This window comes from Aedes aegypti, chromosome 2, assembly GCF_002204515.2.
Source record: "Aedes aegypti strain LVP_AGWG chromosome 2, AaegL5.0 Primary Assembly, whole genome shotgun sequence".
Classification (NCBI taxonomy): domain Eukaryota; kingdom Metazoa; phylum Arthropoda; class Insecta; order Diptera; family Culicidae; genus Aedes; species Aedes aegypti.
The window spans coordinates 103,342,922-103,370,254 of NC_035108.1; the positions used below are offsets into that span (position 1 = coordinate 103,342,922).

At 40.7% G+C, this 27,333-nt stretch overlaps 1 protein-coding gene across 1 annotated transcript; it reads right to left on the bottom strand.

Moving 5' to 3' along the window:
- Positions 1–10,532: 10,532 nt before the first annotated feature.
- On the bottom strand, positions 10,533–12,420 carry LOC5565288 (nose resistant to fluoxetine protein 6). Its single transcript, XM_021841778.1, has 6 exons — positions 12,292–12,420; positions 12,132–12,233; positions 11,463–12,066; positions 11,286–11,399; positions 11,072–11,222; positions 10,533–11,004 (listed from the first exon to the last, which is right to left on the bottom strand). The coding sequence occupies exons 2-6, from the start codon at positions 12,220–12,222 to the stop codon at positions 10,537–10,539; spliced, it is 1,428 nt and encodes a 475-aa protein (XP_021697470.1). The 5' UTR covers positions 12,223–12,233; positions 12,292–12,420; the 3' UTR covers positions 10,533–10,536.
- Between the last annotated feature and the right edge of the window lie 14,913 nt (positions 12,421–27,333).

Sequence of the window (27,333 nt, forward strand, 5' to 3'; positions counted from 1 at the left end):
ATCTGAAAATAGAAAAAAATTGACAAGCGCAGAAAAAAAGACCTGTAACCCGGTCAAGGCCTACTTACCGAAGATGAAAAAGATGAGATTTATTGAATGCTCAAAAATATATATGTGTATATACATCTTTTTGCGACATTATGATAAGTATATAGGGACAAGAACGGAACCTGGAAGGGAAAAACCAAAACGCAAATAACGTAGGATTTTTTTTTTGTTTTTTTTTTTTTTTTACAGGGGGGAAATCTGCAAACAGATCCCCTGAGAAGGTAACTCAGGGAATGCGGGGATGACGCACCAACGACAACCCGCTAAAACCAGCCCATGCACTGTACTTGAGCAATACTTTTAGAATTGCACAAGTGGTGTACAGTGCATCGACATTACCCTTGATCTCAGGCCCTTATCTCCCCGGAACCACCTTACGGTATTTCTTCGGGGAGGGGCCGGTGCATATAGCACAACACGTGTGGCAGAAGTTGTCCAGGGAAACTGCTTCTCCTAGCCGACTTAAACAATGTTTCAAGGGACCAGCCTTGGCAGGGCTAATCCTCTGCAGCCAACTCTTGGTCAGCGCGCCATAGGCGCTGCAATTCCAGCATAATGTGAGTGACAGCCGTAGTTACTGACGAATGCGAAAATGTGCAACTTTGGCAAAGAATGCTCTCAGCTAATAACTATGGAAGTGCTCATAAGAATACTAAGCTGAGAAGCAGGCTCTGTCTCAGTGGGGACGTTATGCCAAGAAGAAGATCCACTTGCCCCACCATGGTGATTGATATTAATATTAATATGAGTCAAAACGGTAATATCCGAGAGGAGTAGACATGGATCGTAGAGGACAAAATATACTGCTAGAAGTAGGGGAACTGTGGGTAAAATGAACAGGTTAGTGTATTACGGTAAATATGCTATAAATCTATGCAAAATATAGCACCATCCTTAATCCTCAGATAAAGGAGCTATTTCGACAACTCTAACGCGATCTTGAACTGTCAAAAGTTGCAAAAGTAAACAAAAATAAAGTACGCCTCTTCGTTTTCTCATATGATGTAAATTTTCACTCGTGGAATTTGAAGTTTTTATGACTAAAATAATAAAAAATCGATTGAACTGCGTTGCACATCATATCTTTAAAGTATTTATGATAAGTAGACGGAAATAGGAAGCATATTTATCTTCTAAATTCTTAGAACAAATGATTTGAATATGTTGATTCTTTGGGGGTAAAATGAACCACTCGAGATGGGGGTAATATGAACACCATGGCAGGACAAATACTACCGGATTTTATATCACATACCGAAAGTACCGGAGGAAATACAAAGACAGTAATGGATAGCCATCCAAATGGTCGCGGCTGAACATTCCATCGATTTCAGAATATCTGTGAAATATGCATTGATCATGTACCAGATGCCGAGAATCATGCCACAACCCGTTCAATTTGAATGGTGTTCATTTTATCCCCACTACATGTTCATTTTACCCCCAGTATATGTTCATATTAGCCCCATTGTATGTTCATTTTACCCCCAAGTATATGTTCATATTACCCCCGTTACATGTTCATTTTACCCACATGTTTGGAACATTGACTCTGTGGAAAGCAATTTTCAAAATAATAATAATGTTGATAAAATTCTATTTTGTTACATTTGAGAATGTCCCATAGAAAAATAAACTAAAATTTATAAATAAACATCAAAAATATAAATGATTAAAATGAAAATAGGAGCTAAATGTATTTTATAAAACTTGCCCATCGACACGCCGTCGGAAAAAACGCCAACTCCCCCCGTTGTACTAAACCCCACTCGCGGCAAGAATGGGCGAAAAAGAGCAAAAAATTTAGACGAGTCGTGTTTCCGACTCGGATGGCCCAACGAAAGCTCGCTCTCTTTGTGCTTGGTGCTCGTGCAAGCAAGTTGTGCTCGGTACGGTCCGCGACATAAAGTATCCCCGCAAGTGAAAGTGAAACCCTTTGAAAATTAGTGACTTTTGCTAGCCTTAATCATTCGCCTAGACACTGGAAGTTGGCAAGTGTTGTGAAGGCCAACATAGTTAAGAATAGTTACCCGCGAAACCCGTGAAAACCCGGTCGGTGAAGTGCCACGTGAAGAAAACTACATCGGTGACCACGTGAACCCGGCCAGTGACAGTATCCACCAAGGCCGTTGAAACCCAAAGTGACTGCGTGAAACATATCCCAAACCACCTAAGATTGGGATCCCGCGATTCGCGAGTGTGAAGTGTGTGGCGGTTAACCTCCAAGCCCGCCGGAGAGAAGCCCCGATAACGGACCAGGGTGAACCAGGCGTCCAGCATCCGACGGCTTTGGGCCGCCGTAAATCAGGAACTGTAGGCTAGGCAGCCCCTGGGATGAGATTCCGGTAAGTCCGCATGTTTTCTACTAGCCTTGGCAAAACCATAACTTATATTTGACGATCCAACGGAAAATTGGCCTACAGTTTTCTGAAAGTTGATTTTTTTCATTGGACGTTGAGGGAAGTTCCTTTGGTGTTTGACTGGAGAAAAAAATCAACTCTCAAATTGCGAAATTTAATAATTTGGTTCACTCTGCTTCATTCGTCGGTGGTATCGCATTTCACTACCCACTATCCGTTGATTCAATGGGCAGCGTAGAGTATACTCGTGCGCGCGCAGATAGCTAGGTTATAACAAATTTCTATAGAGTGGAAGATAGAAGGCACACCAGCAGTAGCCAAAAAGTTGTTTGTCGGCCGAGCTGAGTCAAGGTCAAGGCAATAGTTGTTTTTCAAATTTCTACCGTTCCTTTTTTGCATGATCGTTCCTGCAACAATATCCAATAGAATATTCAATTTGATTCAGGGTTGTAGTTTAGAGGTTTGAGAAGAGCTCTGATTTTGGCAAAATGAGCTACGATTTCGAGAGAGCGTACCAGAATGAAATGTCGGTTACATTTCTAACCGACGATGAATTGAAATTCGAGTTAGAGATAAGAAATATGCATTTCGATAGACAGAGTGCTATCACAGTTCAGCGTAGGAAACTGCGAAATGCGATACGGGAAGAGGTAGAAGGGCTCCAGCGTGTATTCGTGTACCATCGGAGAGCGCGCGAAGAGCTGAGTATTTGTCAGCGTAGGTTGGAGAGAGCGTGGGTAGAGCTCCAGTTAGAAGATGTAGTAAAGGAGATGTCGAAAACGGGATTATTACATCTGTACAATCGTTTGAAGTTGTTGAAGAGAACATATGCCACTCGAGATTGCGTTAATGAAGCAAATTGGATCTTTTCCAATGTGGTCCAAACTTATTTAAATAATTTCGTGGAGGATGTTCGTTTACCAACCCTCCCTGACTCGCCGAATTTAGTTGATTTGGAAGGTGCAGCCAGCCTAGGAGCTCAGGCAGCATTAGAAAGTGATTTAATAAATTTAGCGCCACCTGTAGGGGCAGAAGCGAATTTAGCAACACCGGTTAGCTCGATGCAGAGCCGATCGGAGCAAAACGTTTTAGGATATGTCAATTTAAGTTCGAATTCAATTGGTGCGGTTGAAACGGATTCGCGAGTGTACGATCGAGTCGAAGTGGTGCCGGTTGTGACCAATGCCGGAGCGATTCCGCGAAGCACACGTTCTGATGTTCCGTCGACAGTAGTAGTTTCGTCATCGTTGCCTACGATGGTGACTACGTCATCGACAAGTGTTTCTTACGTGAGTGTTACTTCATTAGGACAGATGCCTCCCATCTGGTCCACTCCGCGGTATCAAGTGTCGTGCAGTGTTCAACAATCGCGGCATGTTCGGTTTGATTCAGTGCGTTCTTTGGAAGAGGATCAAAACAATTTGATTTCATCTGCACCTGAAATCCGCGTATCCAGACCAGCAGTGTCTGATACTCCCAGAGTCAGTGAGATATATCGTAGTGAACCGTTCGTGTTTTCACGCTGGGACGAATTTCGTGAGAACCTTCCCACCGGTTCAACACGAAACATCGATCGTCCTGAACCAAGGATGAGTCACCCAAGTGAATATTCTCAAGCTCGACCTCAGTGGTCCGATCCTTGTGAATTTTCGCATATTCCACACCAACCCTCACAGAGCAATGCGAATTTTTCGCAAACAAACCAATATGACATTCGTCATCATGGTGCTCGGAATTATGACAACTTTGGAGATAACTCCCAGTTTAACCCTTTTATTTCACAAAGGAATTATGTGCCGTCACCTTCACAGCCAGCACCGTATTCTGTCTCACAGCCAATGCGGAGCGCGACCTATTCTGTGCCCCACGCTCCCCATCAGGGATTTTACAGTAGTAATCTTCCCGCTGTTGGCCTGTCGGGAACAAGCTGGAGAACACCCCCTCCTCCAGTGCACACTCCCGCTCCTAGCATAAATCCTTTCGAAGAGTTGGATTTCAATCCAACAGCTAACCGAGTGAAAACAATTCCGGTTGTGAAATGGCCTATGAGGTATGCCGGTGAAGACCGTGGAATGGGTTTAAACGACTTCTTGTGGGAGGTGAGTGATTGGACGAAGTCAGAACAAATATCTGAATATGAGCTTCTGCGCTCATTTGGGAATTTACTGACAGGTCGTGCCAAATTGTGGTTCACTAGTAATAAGCATCGATTCAATACGTATTCGGAGCTCATTGCTAATTTGAAGCTGACCTTTAGGCATCCAGACCTGGATCATTTTATTTTACTGGACATTTACCAGAAGAGGCAGCAGAAAACGGAGACATTTTTGGAATTTTTCCTAGACATTGAAAAGAAATTCAAAAGTCTCACAGCCCCTGTGTCGGAGATCGAGATTGTACAAGCTGTGCGACGCAATCTCCGTCCAGAATACAAACGTGCATTAATTGGTAGAGAGCTGTATGACCTGTATTCATTACAGATGGCAGGACAGGAAATAGACGCTACCAATACATATTTGTTTGTAAAACCACAAAATTCCTCACAGACTAATGCGGTTCAAGTTGCTGAAAAACGTTCCGGGGGGAATAATAACCAGTCAGGAAAAGGTCCGAATCCGAACCATTTTCAAAATAAGGGTCCGAATAATAACCCAAATTACACGCCACGCCAGGGTTATGGGCCTAATCAAGGAAGCGGAGGTGGAAAGCAGTGGACGCGAAAGGAACCCGGCACAGGAAATCCTAATGCCAAGGTTCCGAATAAAATTGCCACTGACGAGAAGAAGACATCCGCTAACAACGTTAAAGGTGATTCGAAAACACCAATGAACATGGAGTCTAAAACACAAGACTTCACTCCACTCAATGACCAATTTGTGTGTTTCAATTGTCGTAGTCAAGAGCATCTGACACACCAGTGTACGAAGCCGTACAAGGTACATTGTCAGGTGTGTGGGTTCAGTGGTTTTCCAACCCATCGTTGTCCCTTCTGTGCAAAAAACTCTGCGCGCCGGAGGGAGACCGGCCCAGCGAAAGAGCACTGAATACAATCGATGAAATTCTATTTGCGCTTGGGTACGAGCCGATGCTCAACGGCGACGCTCTGTCCAAACCAGACTTGAACCCGAACTCCATTCTCTCTGTGTTAACTGACAACCGACCATTCATAAATATATCTGTTTTCGGTCGTTCTGTTAAGGCGCTTCTAGATAGTGGCAGCCAAAAGACCTTACTTTCCGATAAAACATCGCCCATCTGGAGGTTGTCAAACACTAAAATCTTCCCTTCAAATTTGACTCTAACAAGTGCTTCTGGCGACCCCTTGCAAGTTACTGGTCGAGTTTACCTCCCATTCACAGTAGGGGATAAAACCAGAGTCATGGAAACCACTATTGTAGAAGATCTACCTGTCGATTGTATCGCAGGGATAGACTTCTTTGATGCATTCGACATTCACATTTCAATGGACAATATGTTTTTGTTCCAGATAAATGCTGAAGAATGCCTCACATCCTCTCCTGATCTCGTCGAGCTTAGCTCCGAGCAGGATCGAGAGATAGAACATGTCAAGAGACTCTTCAAGCCCGCTATGTCAGACCAGTTAGAGATAACCTCGCTGGTCCAACACACTATAGAACTGAAAGACGAATTTAAGAGCGCCGCTCCAATTCGTGTAACACCCTTCCCATACTCTCCATCCATTCATAAAGCACTTAACGAAGAGATCGATCGGCTTCTCGCTCTCGGTATCATCGAAGAGTCAAACTCTGATTGGGCTCTTAATGCGGTACCAATAAAAAAGCCGAACGGATCTATTCGGTTATGCCTCGATGCGCGTAAGCTTAACGCGCGAACAAAACGTGATGCGTATCCACTAGCACACGTGGGGAGAATACTGGGACGATTGGGAAAAACACGTTATTTGAGCACAATCGACCTTAAAGACGCTTTTCTCCAAATACCTTTAAGTCCAGAATCGAAACCTCTGACAGCGTTTTGTATTCAAGGCAGAGGTATGTTTCAATATACTCGCCTTCCCTTTGGTCTTACCAATAGTCCGGCCACACTTTCCAGGCTTATGGATAAGATACTCGGGGCGGGTGCATTAGAACCTCAGATTTTCGTGTACCTCGACGATATTATCGTCGCCAGCGAAACCTTCGAGGAGCACATCAAGCTTCTCGAGGAAGTAGCTAGGAGGCTGCGAGAGGCGAATCTATCGATTAACCTACAAAAATCGCAATTTTGCCGTTCAGAGGTTCCGTTTTTAGGGTACCTCCTTTCTCGCGATGGTCTCAAACCCGATCCCTCGAAGGTACAAGCAATTTTAGATTTCGAAGCTCCAAAAACCGTCCGCCAAATTCGCCGTTTCTTGGGAATGGTAAATTATTACCGGAGGTTTATTGGTGACTTCAGTGAAATCACCGCTCCGATTTCAGACCTTTTGGCTGGAAAACCTAAGATTGTTCGATGGACGAAGGAAGCCGAACGGGCCTTCAAAACAATAAAGGAACGACTTATCACTGCTCCAATCCTTTCTAATCCCGACTTCGATATGGAGTTCACTGTACAAACAGACGCCAGTGACCGTGCAGTCGCCGGAGTGTTGACGCAGCTTCAAGAAGGTTCAGAGAGAGTGATAAGCTTTTTCTCGCAAAAGCTAAATTCCGCCCAGCAGAACTACTCCGCCACGGAGAAGGAAGCTTTAGCGGCGCTTCTTGCGATTGACAAATTCCGTGGTTACATCGAAGGATCACACTTCACCCTAATCACGGATGCGTCGGCCCTTCAATACATTCGCAACAACAAATGGCGCCCTGCTTCACGATTGAGTCGTTGGAGTCTAGATCTTCAACACCTGGACATGACAATAGTGCACCGTAAGGGTTCAGAAAACATAGTCCCCGATGCACTATCCCGTAGCATTTGTTCCACTAGCTCATCCGAATCCCGAGTATCCTTTGATGAATTGATACGAAAGGTTCAGGATGACCCCGAGCAATATTCAGACTTTCGGTTCGAGGAAGACCAATTGTGGAAATACGTCGGCGTTGACGATGAACCCTTCGACGTAAGGTTCGAGTGGAAGTTGGTCCCTCCCCCTGCGAACCGAAACCAAATCATCGAGAAAGAACATGTGGAAAGTTTTCACCTTGGGGTGGAGAAAACCCTGTCTCGACTAAAACTCCGATACTACTGGCCGCATATGGCGTCGGACACTAGAAAATTCGTCCAGAAATGCCAAACCTGCAAAGAAAGTAAGCCAGCATACGTACCCACAATACCGACTATGGGAAAACAGAAGGTGGCAGACCATCCCTGGCAAATAATCGCCATGGACTATGTGGGTCCACTGCCTAAAAGTAAATCAGGATACATGCATATCCTTGTTATACAAGATTTATTTAGCAAGTGGTGCCAACTGCATCCGATGCGACGAATAGAGTCAGGAAGTCTGTGAAAGACTTTAAGAGAAGGTTGGTTTCTTCGGAATTCCATCCCGGAAATAGTACTAACAGATAATTCCAGCACCTTCCTATCCAAGGAGTTCAAAGCTTTGTTAGATAAATTTGAAATCAAGCATTGGACCACCGCTAGGCATCACAGTCAAGGAAACCCTGTGGAGAGGCTGAACAGGTCAATAAACGCCGCAATTCGGACCTACTGCAAGCAAGATCAACGCTGCTGGGATCTGAACATACCAGACATTGAACATGTGTTCAACAACACCGTTCATTCTGCGACGGGATTTACCCCCTTTTTTATCACCCACAACCACGAGATCGCTGTGACTGGCACAGATCACCAACGAATACGTCGAAAGGAAGACTATTCATCCGGTTTATGTGCTGATGAGCAAAAGCAAATCAGTGGTGAAATTTACGATCTCGTAAAGAAAAGCTTGTTAAAGGCGTACGAAACAAGTGCGAATCGATACAATCTCCGAAAAAGAGCTCGCCCTGAAGAGTTCAAACCAGGACAATTGATCTACCGTCGTAATTTTAAAGCCTCTAATGCGGGAGAGTACTACAACGCGAAGCTTGCCCCAATGTACCTACCCTGTCGTGTCGTCACTAAGCATGGAAGCAGTTCCTACGAGCTGGAAGACGAAAATGGTAAGAGTATAGGAGTATGGCCAGCTGAGCATCTCAAACCCTGAACTCTCTCGAATTATGTTTATCTCTCATTGTTTATTCTTATTTCATTCATGTTATTAATAGGTTCATTAATCTAGCCTCCGGTGAGAGGACAAGCTCTCACTTGCTCACCAATCCACTGGTGAATTTTCTCTCTCATGAGCTCTGAGAGAGGTTAATTGCATGCTGTGGATTTGTTGTTTCTACTCTGTGATGTCCAGTGTCTCTCTCAGCAGGAGTAGGGTTTTAGGAGAAAGCATAGGAGAAACAACCGTTCAAGGAAGCAAAAAGGCTTCTCATTCTTAAAAATCTCGCGCGAGTATTATTGAATGATTTCAGTATCAAATGTTGATCACATGTATATGGCCGGCCAACCATTATGTGTATTTAATAATGAATAGATCGTTAGAATCCAGGTGTGTCTTTCGGTAGGAAAGATAGTTTACTAGGGATTCCTAATGCATCATAAGAAGTGACCAGAGGGATGTTTGTATCATCCTCCGATTGCAAGCAGCGTGAACCAAAATTGTCTGATATTTGTATGTCCACCTTCGTGAACTTCATTTGTTCGGTGTTTGGAAAGGTTGTACGAAGATGTCAGGACCTACTAGAGTCGGTTAGAGTTAATTAGTTAACCAGCGCAGCTCTAATTGAAGGTAGAGCTTTACGAGTGTTCGGGGAGACCGACTAGAAATCTTTGGACCCACCGTGATGGCGTGCCAGATCACGGGAGTCCCCCCAAATGCGCGAACCCCAACTCGAGCACTTTATAAATAACCCATTTGTTTGATTATTGATTATTAATTAGTTTTGTTCCTTATAGTATTTATAGCTTGGTATGTTTATTGTTTATTATATTGTTTCTTACATTTTTCGTTGCTTATTCAAAAAAATATATTAAATACATTTTTTTTATTGTGCCCCGGGGGAAATGTTACATTTGAGAATGTCCCATAGAAAAATAAACTAAAATTTATAAATAAACATCAAAAATATAAATGATTAAAATGAAAATAGGAGCTAAATGTATTTTATAAAACTTGCCCATCGACACGCCGTCGGAAAAACGCCAACTCCCCCCGTTGTACTAAACCCCACTCGCGGCAAGAATGGGCGAAAAAGAGCAAAAAATTTAGACGAGTTGTGTTTCCGACTCGGATGGCCCAACGAAAGCTCGCTCTCTTTGTGCTTGGTGCTCGTGCAAGCAAGTTGTGCTCGGTACGGTCCGCGACATAAAGTATCCCCGCAAGTGAAAGTGAAACCCTTTGAAAATTAGTGACTTTTGCTAGCCTTAATCATTCGCCTAGACACTGGAAGTTGGCAAGTGTTGTGAAGGCCAACATAGTTAAGAATAGTTACCCGCGAAACCCGTGAAAACCCGGTCGGTGAAGTGCCACGTGAAGAAAACTACATCGGTGACCACGTGAACCCGGCCAGTGACAGTATCCACCAAGGCCGTTGAAACCCAAAGTGACTGCGTGAAACATATCCCAAACCACCTAAGATTGGGATCCCGCGATTCGCGAGTGTGAAGTGTGTGGCGGTTAACCTCCAAGCCCGCCGGAGAGAAGCCCCGATAACGGACCAGGGTGAACCAGGCGTCCAGCATCCGACGGCTTTGGGCCGCCGTAAATCAGGAACTGTAGGCTAGGCAGCCCCTGGGATGAGATTCCGGTAAGTCCGCATGTTTTCTACTAGCCTTGGCAAAACCATAACTTATAATTTCCATCATAATATTTCAACTTGTTACATTGCATAAACATCCTTCTTCAATTCTGAGCAATTGAAAAATAATCTGACAGCTTCATAAGCAAGAAAACATGAAAAATGCTTAGGGTGTTCATTTTACCCCCAGTTCCCCTACAAGATTTGGCGAGTGAGGAGAATGGAGGATTGCTCGAATCGAAGTGATGAGGCATAGAATTGTTGAGATTTCATTGTTATTGTGTGGAAAACATATTACAGTAAATGAAAACTGAGTTTGTAGTTTTTTATTGAATCTTTTTCGTTTTATTAATCCTAATAAGCTTCGCCCTAAGAAAAGCTCCCAAAGGCTGCTCCACGAGCAGATAGATCAAAAACGCTACTCCAATTGACGACACCGTTGCAATGAAAAATCGTTCCCAAAGCTTGACGTTATCCACCATCGCGTTTGGATCATCTCGGCTGAACAGCATCTTTATAATACTATAGTGAATGATGTAGACTATGTAGCACAACTTCCCGAGATAGCAGAACGCCGGTTTACTCAGAAGCTTCCGGGTTGAATTTACTGGACGGGCAATTTTCTCAACAAAACGCACCGCTACGAATAATGGGACGTAACACCGTGTAATCGTGGTCATCAGTGCCACCCAAAGTGAGGGTCGCAGGTCGTAGGTAACGTCGAAGAAGGCTAGGGAGATCAACGGCACGGCTACCACCAGACTTGTTGATAGGGCTCGTACAAATTTGTAGGTCTGGAATACAGTAAAGAAATTCAATTTAGTTATATTGTAGAGAACTTTGATGAAAATTTGTGCATACCTTAGTGTCACGGAAATCATATCCACCATTGCTGAGGGTAACATACGCATACCCTGCGATGATTCCGCTTAGATATGACCACAAATTCGTATATCCGGGCATGTAGAGAAAACGCAACCATTTGAACAGCAAAAGCCCAATCAGCACGTCACTAGAATAAAAATAATCACTTACAGGTAATGTGACCAACTAATTCAAACGTAAAATATCGTACTCAAGTCCAAGCCTAAATACTGGGTCCAACGCGTGTTTGTACGAAACACAGATCATGATCACAGCGGAGCCAATAGCTCCAGCTAGCAACAGCTTGGGAACAGCTTTTGGGAACCTGTTAAAAAAGAAAAATCAATAAGTTCATCTGAATGCGTTTAAGAAATGATCAATACTGTACCGCCACATCAACGTAAGCAATCCAAGGGAGGCCAAAAACATCTGCATGTCAGCTCCCAAGTACCACGCATGAATCATGCAGAAGTTGTCCTGGATAGGGAGATTGTTAACGAACACCAGGTTGGCCCACCAGAGGTTACGGCACGGCAAACTGTGCGCTTTGAGCGTGTGATAAGCCATCGGGCCGCTACTCAATATGCCGTATACCGAACCGGTGAAAAGTATCCACAGCACGTAAACCGGAAGGAATCTGATCAACCGGTTCACCACCTTGTTTCGCAAGAATTGCCACGTCACTGGCTGTTTTTTCGCTTCCGAAAAGAAGTTTACTGCCATCAGCAGACCACTCATGGTGAAGAAAATCTGCACGGTGGTTGGAGTCATCACATTTCCCAATTTTCCCAGGAGAGACAACTTAAGCTTGTCCGGATGGGAGGTCGGCAGCATGAGCGGTTCATATCTGGTGTGCATGAATACGATCGTCAGACAGGTTAGAACTCGAACGCCTTCTATGTATTGGAAGTCCTGGTGCGTTTTGCTGGTTGGAAGGTACCAAAAGTTTCTCCAAGATCGTTGAATAGCGAAGGAATTCACCAGATTAATTTCTGCAAGATTCAGAAAAATATCGAAGATTGGCGTATTTAGACATATGATCACTCAAATCAGATACCTGTAGATCCATTAGACTTTGATGATTTCCTGTTGAATGATGCATACACAGTCAGACCAAAAATTGCAATGCAGATGCCAATGAAAACCATTTCCAACCAATCTGTAATGGCACATCAGTACTTAGTCTTGTTATCTTCTTTCAACTGACAATATTTTACCAAGCGACGCCTTATTACTCGATTCGCAGTACTCGACTTGAACGGTAACGGATGTATTGTACTGTTTTCGTAATCGATTGGCAATGCAGCTACCAACAAGATTTTCATTTCGATGAGACAATTTCGTAGGATTCTGGAAGTAGAAATTACTCAAAATGATGAAAAAATCTTGGTCTCTGCTCGAACGTCGTAAAAGAGAACGGTCGAAACAAAGAAAAGTCGTTATAAAAGGGACCGTTGGAAATATCGTTATAGAGGTATTTGTCGCAATAAAAGTTGTCGTTATGACGAGCTTCGACTGTATTAAATAATGTTAAGGTGAAGATGAATCGAAGCCAAACCTCAAATTGTCAAGAGCACAAATCTGGAGTACCAAACATCCGTTAGAGCTGAAAACTTAATCGATTGGTCACCACCAGCTAGTGACCAATCGATTAAGTTTTCAGGTCAAACGGATGTTTGGTTCTCCAGATTTGTGCTCTTGAAAATTTGAGGTTTGGCTTCGATTCATCTTCACCTTAAGATCTCGAGATGTGTGCCTTTGGATTTAGATTCAAATAGTACTCAAATAGTACCACTTCACCAGTCTCTTCTTTTGAATAGTTTTGGCGCTGCTTGGGCACGTCAGGAGTTAATCATCAATATTAAGGTGAAGCGGCGTGTAACTCAAAGAATCATTAAAATCATCATTGATGTAATAGTTTTAGTGTCGCCTTCTCATGTATATTTTCAAAACAAACAAACAAAAAATATAACATTTGTGTTAAGCATATTTTTTATGTAAACACATGGGAAATTTAGTAGATTGACGAGTATTGGAAATCAAAATCAACTCTTCAATTGTAAATATCAAAAGAAAACATTACAATTCAATGAAGGGCAACAGAATTTCTCTGTTTTTAATTGGATTTATCGCATTTTTCTGTTATACATCGGTACGGTTTATGTTTGCAAGGGATGACTGTGTTGCCAGGTGCAGGGTTGGGAAAAATCATGAAATTCACTCTACAGTAACCAAGCAAAGCCAATCACAGTCAGCGAAGCCAGTGAAACTCATGCCCATCGCTACTGTAGGCATAAAGCCTTGAAAATAGCAAAACACCCGTTGCACACGATAGACGCGTCCCGACGCATCCCGACGCATCGCACTGTGGAGCTTTTCAATTATTTTGGGTGGTTCAAATTGATAAACTCTTGGTATGATTTTATGCTTCGTAGAGATGGTTTTTGTAATTTGAGAGAATCGAAAAACAAACAACGTACACTGATAAAAATCCACACGCTCGATCTGTGTGTTTAAAATTATGGATCGATTCATGAACGTCCATATCGATTTGCTATGATTTTCTTGCAAACTTCGTGTGTGTTACACATTAAATTCCTGTGTTTTGCTTCATGGATTGATTCAGTAACCGACAACAGGGATTCCATATTTTTTCCACATAAGTTCCCGAAGCTTTCTCTTCAGATTCGTATGTGTCAACCTATGGACGCATAGATCATCACTCCAACACGGATTCAGTGTGTTTTGCTTATGGTTATCTTGTGTCATAATCATCATGTTCAAGTTGGTCGATTCATTGATTTGCGCAATGAGACTGTTATGATGAAATCCATGAGCTATGCTATCGATTTCCATGTTCAAAGCTTCTAAATTGTTTGTGATCAACCCATTAGATGCATAGTGAACTGAATTGCGGTTGGACCTCGTGTCGAACGACAGTCATCATCATGCTTCCAAAGAGAAGAAGCAAATTTTGAAGCCGAAAGTGTTAGATGAAAATATGTGAATTCGATTTTTCTTTTATTAGTGAAGTTGACCGATATACGAGAATTCTACATTTCTATAAGAAAACATTGATTATAATGTATAGTTTAGAGCAGTGGTCCTCAGCCTAACAGACTATGCGGGCCATCTCAATGCATTCAAAACATGGCACGGGCCGCAAGCTTAGTAGGGCTGATACAAATATTAATTTTCTTTGTTATCCGAAACAACTTGAAAGGTACAAGGTGGGGCAAAAATAAATAAGGAACAAAAAATAAAAAGAAGTTCATTTTTTGCGTTGTTATTTATAAAGTTTATCTTTATACTTTATTCAATCGCCCTCTGGATCGTCATTTTACTTGCTTTTACTTTAAAAAGTTTAAATACCAGGGGCCAAGAAAATAATGGATCTGTTTTTCTCTTCTTCAAAATCTAAGAAAAACGTCTTTTCAAAGGGGGTTTTACATAAAAAAAATAAAATTTGTAACAGCCTAATGATTAGTGTTAATGACTCCAAATGTTAAAAAAGCTACCCCTACTATTACAAATTCAAAAACTTAATAAAATTAATCCATAAGAAATTATATCTATCTAAATTGTTTAAATCTATCTGAAAGAATGAAATTCGACATTATTGCATCCTTCAACAAAGCCCTCTCCAGGAGGATATTATGGCCAAAAAAGAGCAGAACTTCCCTACTAGAAGACTGAGACATCTCTTCAAATTTTGAGGACTGTCACACACAAGAGGATGTTTAGAAGCCAAAAGCTTTCTGTTTGAATTCAAGAGTACTTGAGAATATGAGAAACTTCAGAATTTTAGAGAATGTTCTAGTCTCACCCTAGTTGAGCTCTCCCACGGGAGCAAACTCATTAGAGATCTGCTTCGCAAATCTCATGCTTGAGTTTTTTATGCAAAATCACTCAATCACTCTTAAGCCGTCAAAATTGATTCCGTCATAAAACCCTTCAAAAACTCGAAGACTAACAAGAAATCTTCACTATTTGTGAGAAAACTGTGTAAATACGAGACAATGAGTCAACTCATCCATGATTTTTTGACTGGTGAGTTGCGTGATTGATAACTGATGCAATAAAAATCTCAAGCGTGAGATCTTCAGTAATTGTTATTGAAATGTTCGGCTTCGATAACATTCAAACAAATTCACTTTAGAAAATATCCGCTATGATTTTAACAATCAATTTTATATTAAAATCAAATGGGCCACATTATTGGTGGTAGTTGGTCCCTAGTGATTTATCCTACCTCCGTTCTGGTCACGATCTTCAGATTATCGTGATTCGTCAACATTCGTATTGATAAAGTGGAGGGACATGGTTGAAATGGAGTTTAAAAGAAACGAATGTCAGAACAGGTATCCACCGGCGACGCCAAACGGACCAACGTAATGTGGTGTAATTTGGGATTTGTGGATTGAATACTGATATTTTTTGCCAAGCTTCAATATGGGTGACTTTCGAGGATAGCGAAACGTAAGAGGGGTTAGGACAAGGTTGTGGATTTACTGGGTAAATCCATCACATTGGGGTTATGACTCTGTGTCTTGTCAGGAATAGGGTCTGATTGGTATGGTAGTATGCAATAGAGTTCGGAATTGATAGACAGACTTTGAGGAAAGAAGTTTTGAACGTAAGGCAGCAGCACCTTGGATCTTGGAGGGCGCAGGTCTGGAGAGTTGGGCAGCTGTTCATACTAGGTTACATTACGTAGAAAGTGGAATCTGTTTTGCCGTGCACAAATTATGGGAAGTATTTGAAAATGTTTTCTTGTTCAGATTGGGTAACGCAAGAGAGGATTTTTAGCTCAGCGTTATATTAGGAGGATATTATAGTGATGACTGTGTATTTTAAGGGTGATCGAATGAAAGCTTTGTTGAGTAAAGTTACCGTTGAATTTTTGCAGTTCGTAATTGTTTTGAAATGTTTGTCGGACAATAAGAAAATTTTCTAGGGTATTTGTTTGGATGCTAATGCATTATATTGATAAATCTAATTGTTCGTATCACACGCGAAGCATAGCATAACCCAATGTGTAATGAAATTAGGTTCGAAGAAAGGATTAATATTTGATCACTTAAACTTTACGCTGCAAGATATTCTTAATCGTTTTTCTTTTCTTCTGATGTACAGGAATAACTGGTATATTTAGCTAAAATAATAAACAATCATACGCATAGAGCCTACGGGTCATGCAGTTAGGATTGAAATTAAAATAATATTGCGCATTTCTTTCACACCACAGGTTTATCGCAGAAGTTTTTACATGTGCGGAGGCGTTGGTAGAGGTGCGCGATTGCGTCGAGTCGGGTCGGTGTTTTCAGCGGACTCATTTTTCGCAAATCGAAGAATGAGTGCTCTGAGGGCATCAACATGATTCGATGAGGTCCCACACTTTTATTTGCGCTTTTGCACTTGTAAATGTCTTACTAAATAGGAATACTTTGTGTTAGGGAAAGTGCAGGAGAATAAAATATAATTCATTAGAATTTTCTGATAGAGGCAGAGTTCACATGTTACTTAGGTATTTAAAAGCAAATGAGAACCATATTAAATAATAGATAAACACTAATGGTCATATTTTTATATTTTCATTTCATCGCGGTCCTCATTGCTCGAGCGGAGACGACAAAACTCGAGGTGGATAGAATCGACGCAACTACGACACGGAAAAGAAACAGATGAGAAACTATCGATACATTTATTCAACTATAAAAACCACGTTTGAACGTAATGACTTTATTTCTTCTCGTTTCAGCAATCCAACAACCAAACCATCTCTACTATCTTTTCATTTCCTCTTCGTTACATTTATAGTCCCTCTGGCACTGAATCGAATGACGCATTCCGCTTTTTATTAGCGATGTCTTTGCTGTACGTTGAGCATGGTGTCGGAGGTGATGTGCTGTGTAGAACATCGGATGTTCTACACGGCACGCTACTTCCGGCATTTTGTTTGGCGTGCGGGATAGGCAGTGCTAGTGATGATATAAAGGCCGCTATTCGGTTTAGTGCCAGAGGGACTATATCTATTTAATGTATCTGAAGCTTGTGGGACCGCTTTAATTCCAGCGCCTGCTTGTGAAAGATCCCGGTGTGCTAAACGGTATAGGACATGTTAACGGGGGAGGCTTGGTAGGTCCTCACCCAGCCCGTGTCTAGATGGGCGGATAATTGTCTGCCAGGGTGTGGATTGAGCAATTACAATTACAATTACAAAATCAAATGGGCCACATTATTAGAATTCAAAATTCGTTCGCGGGCCGCACAAAACCTTCTCGAGGGCCGCATGCGGCCCGCGGGCCGCACTTTGGTGACCACTGGTTTAGAGGGATTCCACGGAGGCATGCAAGTCGATTCTGATCGACCATTTCAAATATATCTGAAACTTTGCACAGTTTTTCAGTTCCATCTAAATCGTCATTTTCCGATATCAATATCAAATCTTCAAATTGAGTCACGACTAACTATTCAAAAGGGTGTATGTGAAAATGGTTCAAAAATATTCAAAAAGCTGCACAGCAAAAACGGTTCGTTCGATTGTTAGACAACTAAAGAAACAAAGTTAGACAACTAAATAAAGATTCCAAAAAAAAATACACACAGTAAAAAATTTTTTTTTGCATTAAAAAACATCATTTTTGTCACAAAAACTCAAATATCTCAAAACCCTATCGGAATACCAACGTAATTTTTTGAGGGAAAACGGTCCATTATATTAGCTATCTACCATAAAAATTTGGTGATGGTTAGCCAATAAACAAAAAAGTTATGACATTTCAAATATTTCACAAATTTGACACTTAGTGAATTTTTTTTTTATTGTTGATTTTTTTTAGGACCGCAGTTTGTTGCTTGAATTTTTTTGGTGTCGTTTGCTTGACTGAAGAAAAATTTTACAATTAAATCTTTTATAACCATATTTTTAGCTTTTTCGTGAGTATGTTCATGGTATGTACCTATCATGTTTTTGATGTTGTTGAAGTTACTAGTCGTATACCTGTATAGAAAACTTTTTTTGTAGCTTTTGTCTTCAATATTAGATTTCTTATAGGTTTCTTTTATCAAAAGGTTTCAGCACTATTGAGAGAATTTTTCTTCAGTTACGTACAATAAAAATATGACACTATCAAGACTTTAGATCACAACACTGGATCGCGTCTAACTTTCTAATAGATGCTATAATAGTTATGAATAATTAAATAAAATATCATGAAAACAACTTGTTAACCTCATGTGGTACCCATGAGGTTAACAAGTTGTTTTCATGATATTTTATTTAATTATTCATAACTATTATAGCATCTATTAGAAAGTTAGACGCGATCCAGTGTTGTGATCTAAAGTCTTGATAGTGTCATATTTTTATTGTACGTAACTGAAGAAAAATTCTCTCAATAGTGCTGAAACCTTTTGATAAAAGAAACCTATAAGAAATCTAATATTGAAGACAAAAGCTACAAAAAAAGTTTTCTATACAGGTATACGACTAGTAACTTCAACAACATCAAAAACATGATAGGTACATACCATGAACATACTCACGAAAAAGCTAAAAATATGGTTATAAAAGATTTAATTGTAAAATTTTTCTTCAGTCAAGCAAACGACACCAAACTAGTCAGTAGAAACTTAAAAGTGATTTTGTTTATTAAAATCTAACGAGCAACATGAGTAGTCGCTTTCTCAACTGTTGCAGGCCGTTTGCAGAAAAAAAGTGTTCGAAAGAGCTCAGAAGGTCAACATCGAACGCTTCAACGATGGGATAGCTGGAATAAAAGTGACTCCGATTAAATGGACGAAGATGGGTTACGTCAATTATCCCGAGAAAAAATACCGTGAAATCAACGAAGCGGTACGAAGAAACCTCTTCAAATTAGGACCTGAGGATGTGGAAAATACAGACTACGATGAGGTAATTATGAATATGAAGGAAAGGTTCTCGAATCTAGCCACGACAAGGAAAGAAAAAATATTGATTTTGTCGATGCTGCCAAGCTCGTGATCTATTCAAGACGCCATTGATGAGTTCAAAACCAATAGAAATACAGCAAAAGAGGCAAAACAATTCAAAAATAACTGTCTTGCAACCAAAAATGCTAGGTCGAGTACTTCATTAACAGATGAGACAAAAGAAAAAATAATTCAATATTTTGAAGACGATGAAAGATTATGTATCTGTAAAAAAAGATGGAAAGCGTCAAGCAATCTAAAAACGATTAATGATGACTACTTTGAAAGAAGCGTATACACTCTTCAAGGAAATTAACGAAAATATTAAGGTAGGTTTTTCCTCATTTGCAAGCCTTCGTCCAAGGCAATGCAAGCTTCTATCCAATTCAGGAACACATAATGTTTGTGTGTGCACAACACACGAAAATATTAACCTAATCTTACATAGTTTGAAAAGAATCAATTTATCAAAGGATATTGAAATGTTAACTGGTAGTCTTTTGTGTGAAAATACAACATCAAATTGCTATCTACGATCTTGTACTTTATTCGCTGAGTTTGAAGAAAATTATATTGATCAGTTATCATTTGAGCAATGGGTGACCATGGATAGGTGTGACCTAGAAACTATTGTAAAACCTGTAGATGAGTTTGTGTCATTTTTTTGCTTGAAATTAGAAAGTTTAATTCCTCACAACTTTATTAAAACAGAGCAATCCCGCTTTTTAAAAAATACGAAAAATACATTACAAGATGGTGAATTTTTAGTCATTTGTGATTTTTCTGAAAACCATAGCTTTGTATTGCAAGATGAAGTGCAGTCCCATCACTGGAACGTACAACAAGCTACAATTCATCCATTCGTTATTTATTTCAATGGAAGTACGCAAATTGAACATTTTAGTTTTATTGTAATTTCCGAAGATTTAAGACACGACTCAGTATCTGTAAATTTGTTCATTGCCAAAATGATTAACTTTTTACGCGTTGATAAGGATAAAGAAATCAGAAAGATATATTTCATGTCTGATGGAGCAGCATCGCAGTACAAAAACCGTAAGAATTTTTCGAGCCTATGTCAATTTAAATCAAAGTACGGAATTGATGCAGAATGGCATTTCTTTGCTACGTCACATGGCAAAGGTCCTTGTGATGCTATTGGAGGAACCATAAAGCGCATGGCCACAAGAGCAAGTTTAGCCAAAGAACGTGAGCATCCAATTAAAACTGCAAAAGAACTATTTGATTGGGCGAATCGCAGAAAAGAAGAAGATTTAACAAAATTATCATTTTGTTTTACTACTACTGAAGAGTACGAATTAACGGCATCAGAGCTCAGCGAGCAATATAATAACGCGAAAACGATCCAAGGAACCCAAAAATTTCACTGTTTCATTCCATTGTCAGAAAATAAAATTAAAACAAAACTATACTCGAACTGTACTGATAATGATGCAAAAGTGTTCGATATTGTAAAAAAATTGAATAACAATAAATAAATAAATAAGTATTAATAAAATGTTTTCATGATCTCATAACTCATACCCAAATCCAAAACTTTTAAAGTTTATATATAACATTTAGAAACTCACCGATCATACTCTAAAAAAAATATCCTGGTAAAAAAAAATATTTTCATGTAATCTGTTAATTCATTTTAACTTATACATATATACATATACATATAATATTTATACATATACATAATATTTATACATATAATATACATAACACTAATGAATACATGAAAACGACTTGTTTAATTCACGCAAGGCCCTTAACAATAAAATCAGCAACAAACTGCGGTTCCCGTAATAATTTACACCGAAAAAAAAAATTTTTTTTTTCTACTAAATGTGAAAATTGTGACATGTTTGAAATGTCATAACTTTTTTGTTTATTGGTTTACCATCACCAAATTTTTATGGTAGATAGCTAATATAATGGACCGTTTTCCCTCAAAAAATTACGTTGGTATTCCGATAGGGTTTTGAGATATTTGAGTTTTTGTGTCAAAAATTATGTTTTTTAATGCAAAAAAATTTTTTTTTTACTGTGTGTATTTTTTTTTGGAATCTTTATTTAGTTGTCTAACTTTGTTTCTTTAGTTGTCTAACAATCGAACGAACCGTTTTTGCTGTGCAGCTTTTTGAATATTTTTGAACCATTTTCACATACACCCTTTTGAAAAGTTAGTCGTGACTCAACTTGAAGATTTGATATCGGAAAACGACGATTTAGATGGAACTGGAAAACTGTGCAAAGTTTCAGCTCAATAGAAAAAAATGAATTAAAAAATTTACCAAATTTTGGTGCTGTTGCTTGGAATCACTCTTTAGTAGAAAAATCGGATTCCACTAACAGATTTTCCTGGCTTTCAGTTTCGAAAAAAATGGAATATGCTTATCTATGGCTTCCCAAATTATGGATTTGCGGCGCCCCGCTTGTTGCTGGCTCACGGATTTGAAAAAAAAAAAATCAAGAGAGCTTGCGACAAGCAGAGGAGCCTCGGATCCATATTTTGGGGAGCAAAAGTTTTTCTACCAAATTTCTTCTTTCAGTCCCATGACATTTATGTTCTATCACACATGACTATCTAAAGCTACTACATTTCGAATTCAATAAGCAAATCAGTTGGTTTTCATGATTTAATATTTGGAAATTCATGTTTGTTTCACATGACAACCTAATGTTGATACACATGCTATTATACCGTGAAATCAATGATGAAATCCATATGGCTACCACACTCAAATCATGTGGTTTTCCTCATTGCGCAAATCTATAAGTAAAACACACAACCTTGACGTGTAGATTTTTCTCAGTGTATGAATTTTAAGTTTCTATGCTTTGCCCAACCTTTCCGCAGTGAAAATTAATACAACAGAAAAAAAGTTGGATATTTTAGACTATAAACACAGTGTGCGGTGGCGACGTCGATTCGCAGCAAGTGAAAACCACCGCCATAATAGTTTTGAGTGTTGCAATTGATAAAACTTTATAAATATTTGATTCCCGTTTGAAATGTGTTCCTCTAAGGAAAGTGAATGAAAGATTTTTTCAGTGGAAGTGTAGTAAACGCAATATGAAATGCGAAACACAAATGTTTGCTGCAGAATTACAATGGAAAAGGTAAGCACCATCTATTTACAAGTGTAGTTGTGTGAGGCAATGAAATGCGGCATAAAATCGGAGATATTTTTGAGAATATAAATCTCATGTATATTGTCGCTAAATTGATAATGCTGTATCTGGGAGTGGTGATTAAATATTGAAATACCACCTGAAGTATTTTTCTTCGCATAAATTATCCATTAAATCAGGTGATAAGCAGTTATATTTCATCGATGTTGCAAATACCAATACTATCATAACAATATGATAATGATTTTTGAAGAAGCCATTTTGTGATGACGCACCAAAAGGCCTTAACCTCCTTTTCCCGAGTAGCCTAGATAGCCGCGTAGTGTCGGTAGCGGTTGTTTCAACTGGCTAAGAATTAACACTACGGACTGCCTGTTCCGGTGGTAAAAGTCCACCTCACAGGTAACCCCTCATTTCTGGCTGCTTGGTCGTTCATAGAAGTTAATATTCAATGTTATCTTCTTTTCCAAGCAGCCTAGATAGCCGTGTAGTGTCGGTAGTGGTTGTCTCAACTGGCTAAGAATAACACTACGGATTGCCTGATCCTGTAGTAAAAATCTACTAATCAGGTAACCCCAATCCCAAGGTGTGATGCGACCCGTGCTGATGGATGAATGGTTGAGGGGGTTTAAAATATGCTCAATCGCTAACGGAGCCTGGAGAGCACCAGGGCGAACTCTCCAGTATGTAGCTCTTACTGCATTAGGGCGGGGCAATGATGCAGCGGACCGTCTTTCCCCAGCGACTCGTGGGACCAAAAATGAGTGCAAATAAGCAAACCAAAATAAAAGGTGTCGACTGCCTCCCTCAGTTCGAAAAAGGCCTCTCCCAGTCGGACGAAACGGAAACAGAGAATGCTTTTGGTAAGCTTGGACTGACCGAAGATGAGCTTCTCAGTAGTTCGCATGAAAACATGAAAACCGACCTCCCTCTGACACTCCCGAACGACCCAGGACTCCATCCTTCGGTTGAACCAATGGACGACGAAGAGGATGGAATTACAGTCACAATAAACTTGACAGGATCGCAGCCATCAATCACAGGATCGAACGTCACCTCGGGTCCTATTGATGGGAAGACCGATCAACATCCAACAGATGACGCGAACAAACAAAAACCTACTGGCACCAAAAAGATCACTCGGAGCCAAAGGAAGCAGCTAAAAGCACTCCGACAAAGTGGCTTAAGCCGCCCTGAGGCCCTATCCAGAATCACGGGGGGTGAGGCTATGGTGTCAACTCCTTCGAAACGCACTCGGCAGGACCTTGACAAGTCTACAAATGCTGAAGAAGAACATAAGCAGAAACGGATGAAACAACACCTGAATCCGAGAAAGCGCGTTGGGCAACAGGAAACCAACAGCTCAACAGCCTCGACGATCAACAAACCCCCACCAGAAGATAAAAAACAGACTAGTCTAAGCTACGGTGGAATTACCAGTCGCAGGAGAGTCGGAATAATCCCAAAAGACTTCCCCACGACCCAACTTTCAACGACTCAGCTGGACGTTCTCCAGGAGGCACTGCTGCTTCGGATTGAACAACAACGGAACGCGACAATGAAGCCCAAGTTCTCTAACCTTATCTACAAGTCTGGCCATATGGTTCTTATTTGTAAGGATCAGGAGACTGCGGAATGGGTAAAGGAGATAACACCTGCATTAAATCCCCTGGAAGGCGTTGAGTTGGTTGCAATGGATGAGGATAAGATTCAACGTCCAGAACTGATTCGAGCCTTCTTCCCTCAAAGCGCACAATACACCGATGATCGTATCAAAGCTCTCATCGAGAGTCAGAACGATCTGATTACCAACAACTGGCGTGTCATGCAACGGCTCACTCCTAACAACAAGCATGTGGTGTGGGTCTTTAATGTAGATGGACCGTCCATGGAAAAACTCATTCAATCCAAGTTCATCCTCAACTACCGCTTTGGAGAAATACAGTTGAGGAAAGTAAAGAGCACAACCCCAAACTCCAATGACAATCCAACTGGACAGCCGACCCAAGAGAAATCTGAGGAGGCCTCTAGTAGCATCCCACAACCAACTCCCACCATACAGGCTAGCTTGTCTTCCTCTGATGGAAAAGATGCATGTTTGATCTCACTTCCTGGCCCAAGCGGTGTCACATCAATGGCTCCCAATAAGGGCAGTGGAAATGTCAAAAGTGTAAAATTGACCACAGGGGATAAGCCAGCAGGCCTAGGTAAGGGAAAGGACATAAACCAAAATCTAAGACATCCCCCAAAATCAAAAGTTGATGATCCGCAACATCCAAAGAAGGACGGCAAACGTCCGGAAAATGCGGAATGCCTCAGCAATGATTAAAATCCTCCAAGTGAATCTCCATCATGCTCAGTGCGCAACAGATGTGCTTTGCAGGAGATTCACAAAAGAACACCTTTCCGTGGCACTGATTCAAGAGCCATGGGTCAACAAAACTCGAATACAAGGTATTCAACTAAACTCGTATAGGTTGGTATATGATGACAGCCAGCTCTCTCCCAGAGCAGCTATTCTAACACGCAATGATACTAAATGTTTTCCAATTACAGAATTCATCAAAAGGGACATCGTGGCGGTCAGGATGGAGGTTTCTACTGCTAGGGGCAGTACTGAGATCATTATGGTTTCAGCGTATTTCCCTGGCGACGCAGAAGACATTCCTCCTCCAGAGATGGCTGCTCTTGTCTCTTACAGTCAAAAACACAACATCCCCTTCGTCATCGGTTGTGACGCCAATGCTCATCACCTTGTATGGGGAAGTACAAACTCAAATATCAGAGGTGAGCATCTTTTGCAGTTTCTTTCCTCCAAAAATATTGACATATGCAATGTCGGTGATAAGCCTACATTTGAAAACATTTTACGACAAGAAGTCCTTGATCTGACTTTATGCAGTCAATCCATCTCGGATAAAATAAAAAACTGGCATGTTTCTAATGAAATATCTATGTCAGACCATAAACATATAGTCTTCGAGTGGGAAGGGGGTCTAATGATTCAAAAGTCGTTTAAAGATCCCAAGAAAACTGATTGGGAAACCTACTCAGCTATTCTCCGTTCTGAAGACTATATAATAGAGCCGAATATTCAGACTATTATACAGTTAGAAGCAGCTTCGGATTCTATTAAAAACAAAATTCTAAATGCTTATCAAGAGAGCTGTCCGATCAAAACAGTAAGTTCGAACAGAGATGTTCCATGGTGGAATTTCAACCTTGATAAACTCAGAAAAACTGCTCGGAAGGAATTCAACCGAGCCAAACGCACTTCTGATTGGAGTCTATACCGAAAGGCTCTGACAGAGTATAACAAAGAAATGAGACGAGCAAAACGGAAATCATGGGTTCTCATGTGTGAAAGCATTGAGAAAACTCCCGTAGCTGCTCGACTTCATAAAACTCTTTCGAAGGATCACTCCAATGGTTTGGGAAGTCTTCAAAGGACTGACGGTTCACTCACTGTGGAACCTCGTGAAACACTGAGTGAAATGCTAAGAGTTCACTTTCCTGATTCAATCCCACAAACGAGTCTAAATGCTGAAGGTGCCAGACTTGACGTCTCAGTTCCACACGGGTTCCTATCAGGGGACTCAGGAGCAAAAAGGGACGCAATAAAGGTTGCCAAAGAAGCTTTTACTCGCGATAGGGTTGTTAGGGCAGTGAGATCTTTCGAGCCATTCAAATCTGCTGGCATGGATGGAATCTTCCCAGCGCTTATCCAAAAAGAGGAAGAGACACTGATTCCACACATGGTAGAGATTTTTAAGGCAAGTTTAGTTCTGGGACACATTCCAAATGATTGGCGTCAAGTTCGAGTTGTCTTTATTCCAAAATCAGGAAAAAAGGACAAAACCAACCCTAAAGCATTCCGACCGATAAGCCTATCCTCGGTAATGCTTAAAATCATGGAGAAGGTATTATGCGAGTATATAGATTCTAAATTTATGAAAACTATGCCTCTTTCTAAATCCCAATTTGCTTATCAAAGCGGAAAATCAACGGTCTCAGCACTGCACACGCTAGTGAACAAGATCGAGAAAACCTTTAATGCAAAAGAAATCGCTCTTATAGCATTTCTTGATATTGAGGGCGCGTTCGATAACGCTTCTTATTCGTCTATAGGTTCGGCAATGTTGAGGAGAAACTTCGACCCATGCATTGCAACCTGGGTACATGCTATGCTAGCAAATCGACAGATCTCATCTGAGCTGAGTGATTCGCGCATTACTGTAATGGCTACAAGGGGATGCCCTCAAGGGGGAGTACTCTCTCCCTTATTGTGGTCATTAGTAGTGGACGAACTGCTAGATAGCTTAGAAAGAAGGGGTTTTGAAGTTGTTGGATACGCAGATGACGTAGTCATTATTGTACGAGGCAAATTTGACAGCGTTATTTCATCAAGGATGCAAATTGCTCTCAATCACACACTCTCCTGGTGTCAAAAAGAGAAACTAGGAATAAACCCTTCAAAAACAACAATTGTACCGTTCACAAAAAGACGAAAGGTACAACTCCACCCTCTTTTCTTGAACCAAATACAATTAGTTTACTCAAATGAGGTCAAGTATCTTGGCATCACACTTGACGCAAAACTAAATTGGAACACCCATCTTCAAACAATCACAAATAAAGGTCTCAATTCACTCTGGGTTTGCTCAAAGACCTGTGGTAAAACATGGGGTCTAAAACCCAGTATGATCATGTGGATCTATAAAACAATCGTTCGGCCTAGAATATCCTATGCGTCCCTTGTTTGGTGGCCTAAGACAAAGGAAGCTACGGCTAGAGCTAAGCTGAACAAAATTCAACGTACTGCCTGTATTGCCATAACCGGTGCAGTTCGTAGTACCCCCTCGTTTGCCCTAGATGCTATACTCAATCTGCCCCGGCTGGATCAATTCATAAAGCTGGATGCTGAGAAAAGTGCTCTTCGGCTAAAACGATCAACAGTCTTACTGTCAGGGGACTTAACAGGTCACCTCAGTATATTAAACGAATTTTCGATAAATCCTATTGTTGAAAAATGTAGTGACTGGATGGAAAAAGTGGTAAACTATGACTCGCCATTCACGGTGGTCTTTCCTTCTCGTGAGGAATGGGAAGGAGGTGGACCCACCATTTCACCGGGATCTATTAAATTCTACACAGATGGT

Coding starts and splice junctions, on each gene's coding strand:
- LOC5565288 (XM_021841778.1), bottom strand. CDS start 12,222: ATGGTTTTCATTGGCATCTGCATTGCAATTTTTGGTCTGACTGTGTAT. Junction 11,223..11,285: donor GTATTTAGGCTTGGACTTGA/GTACGATATTTT, acceptor TTTTTATTCTAG/TGACGTGCTGATTGGGCTTT. Junction 11,005..11,071: donor ATGATTTCCGTGACACTAAG/GTATGCACAAAT, acceptor ACTGTATTCCAG/ACCTACAAATTTGTACGAGC.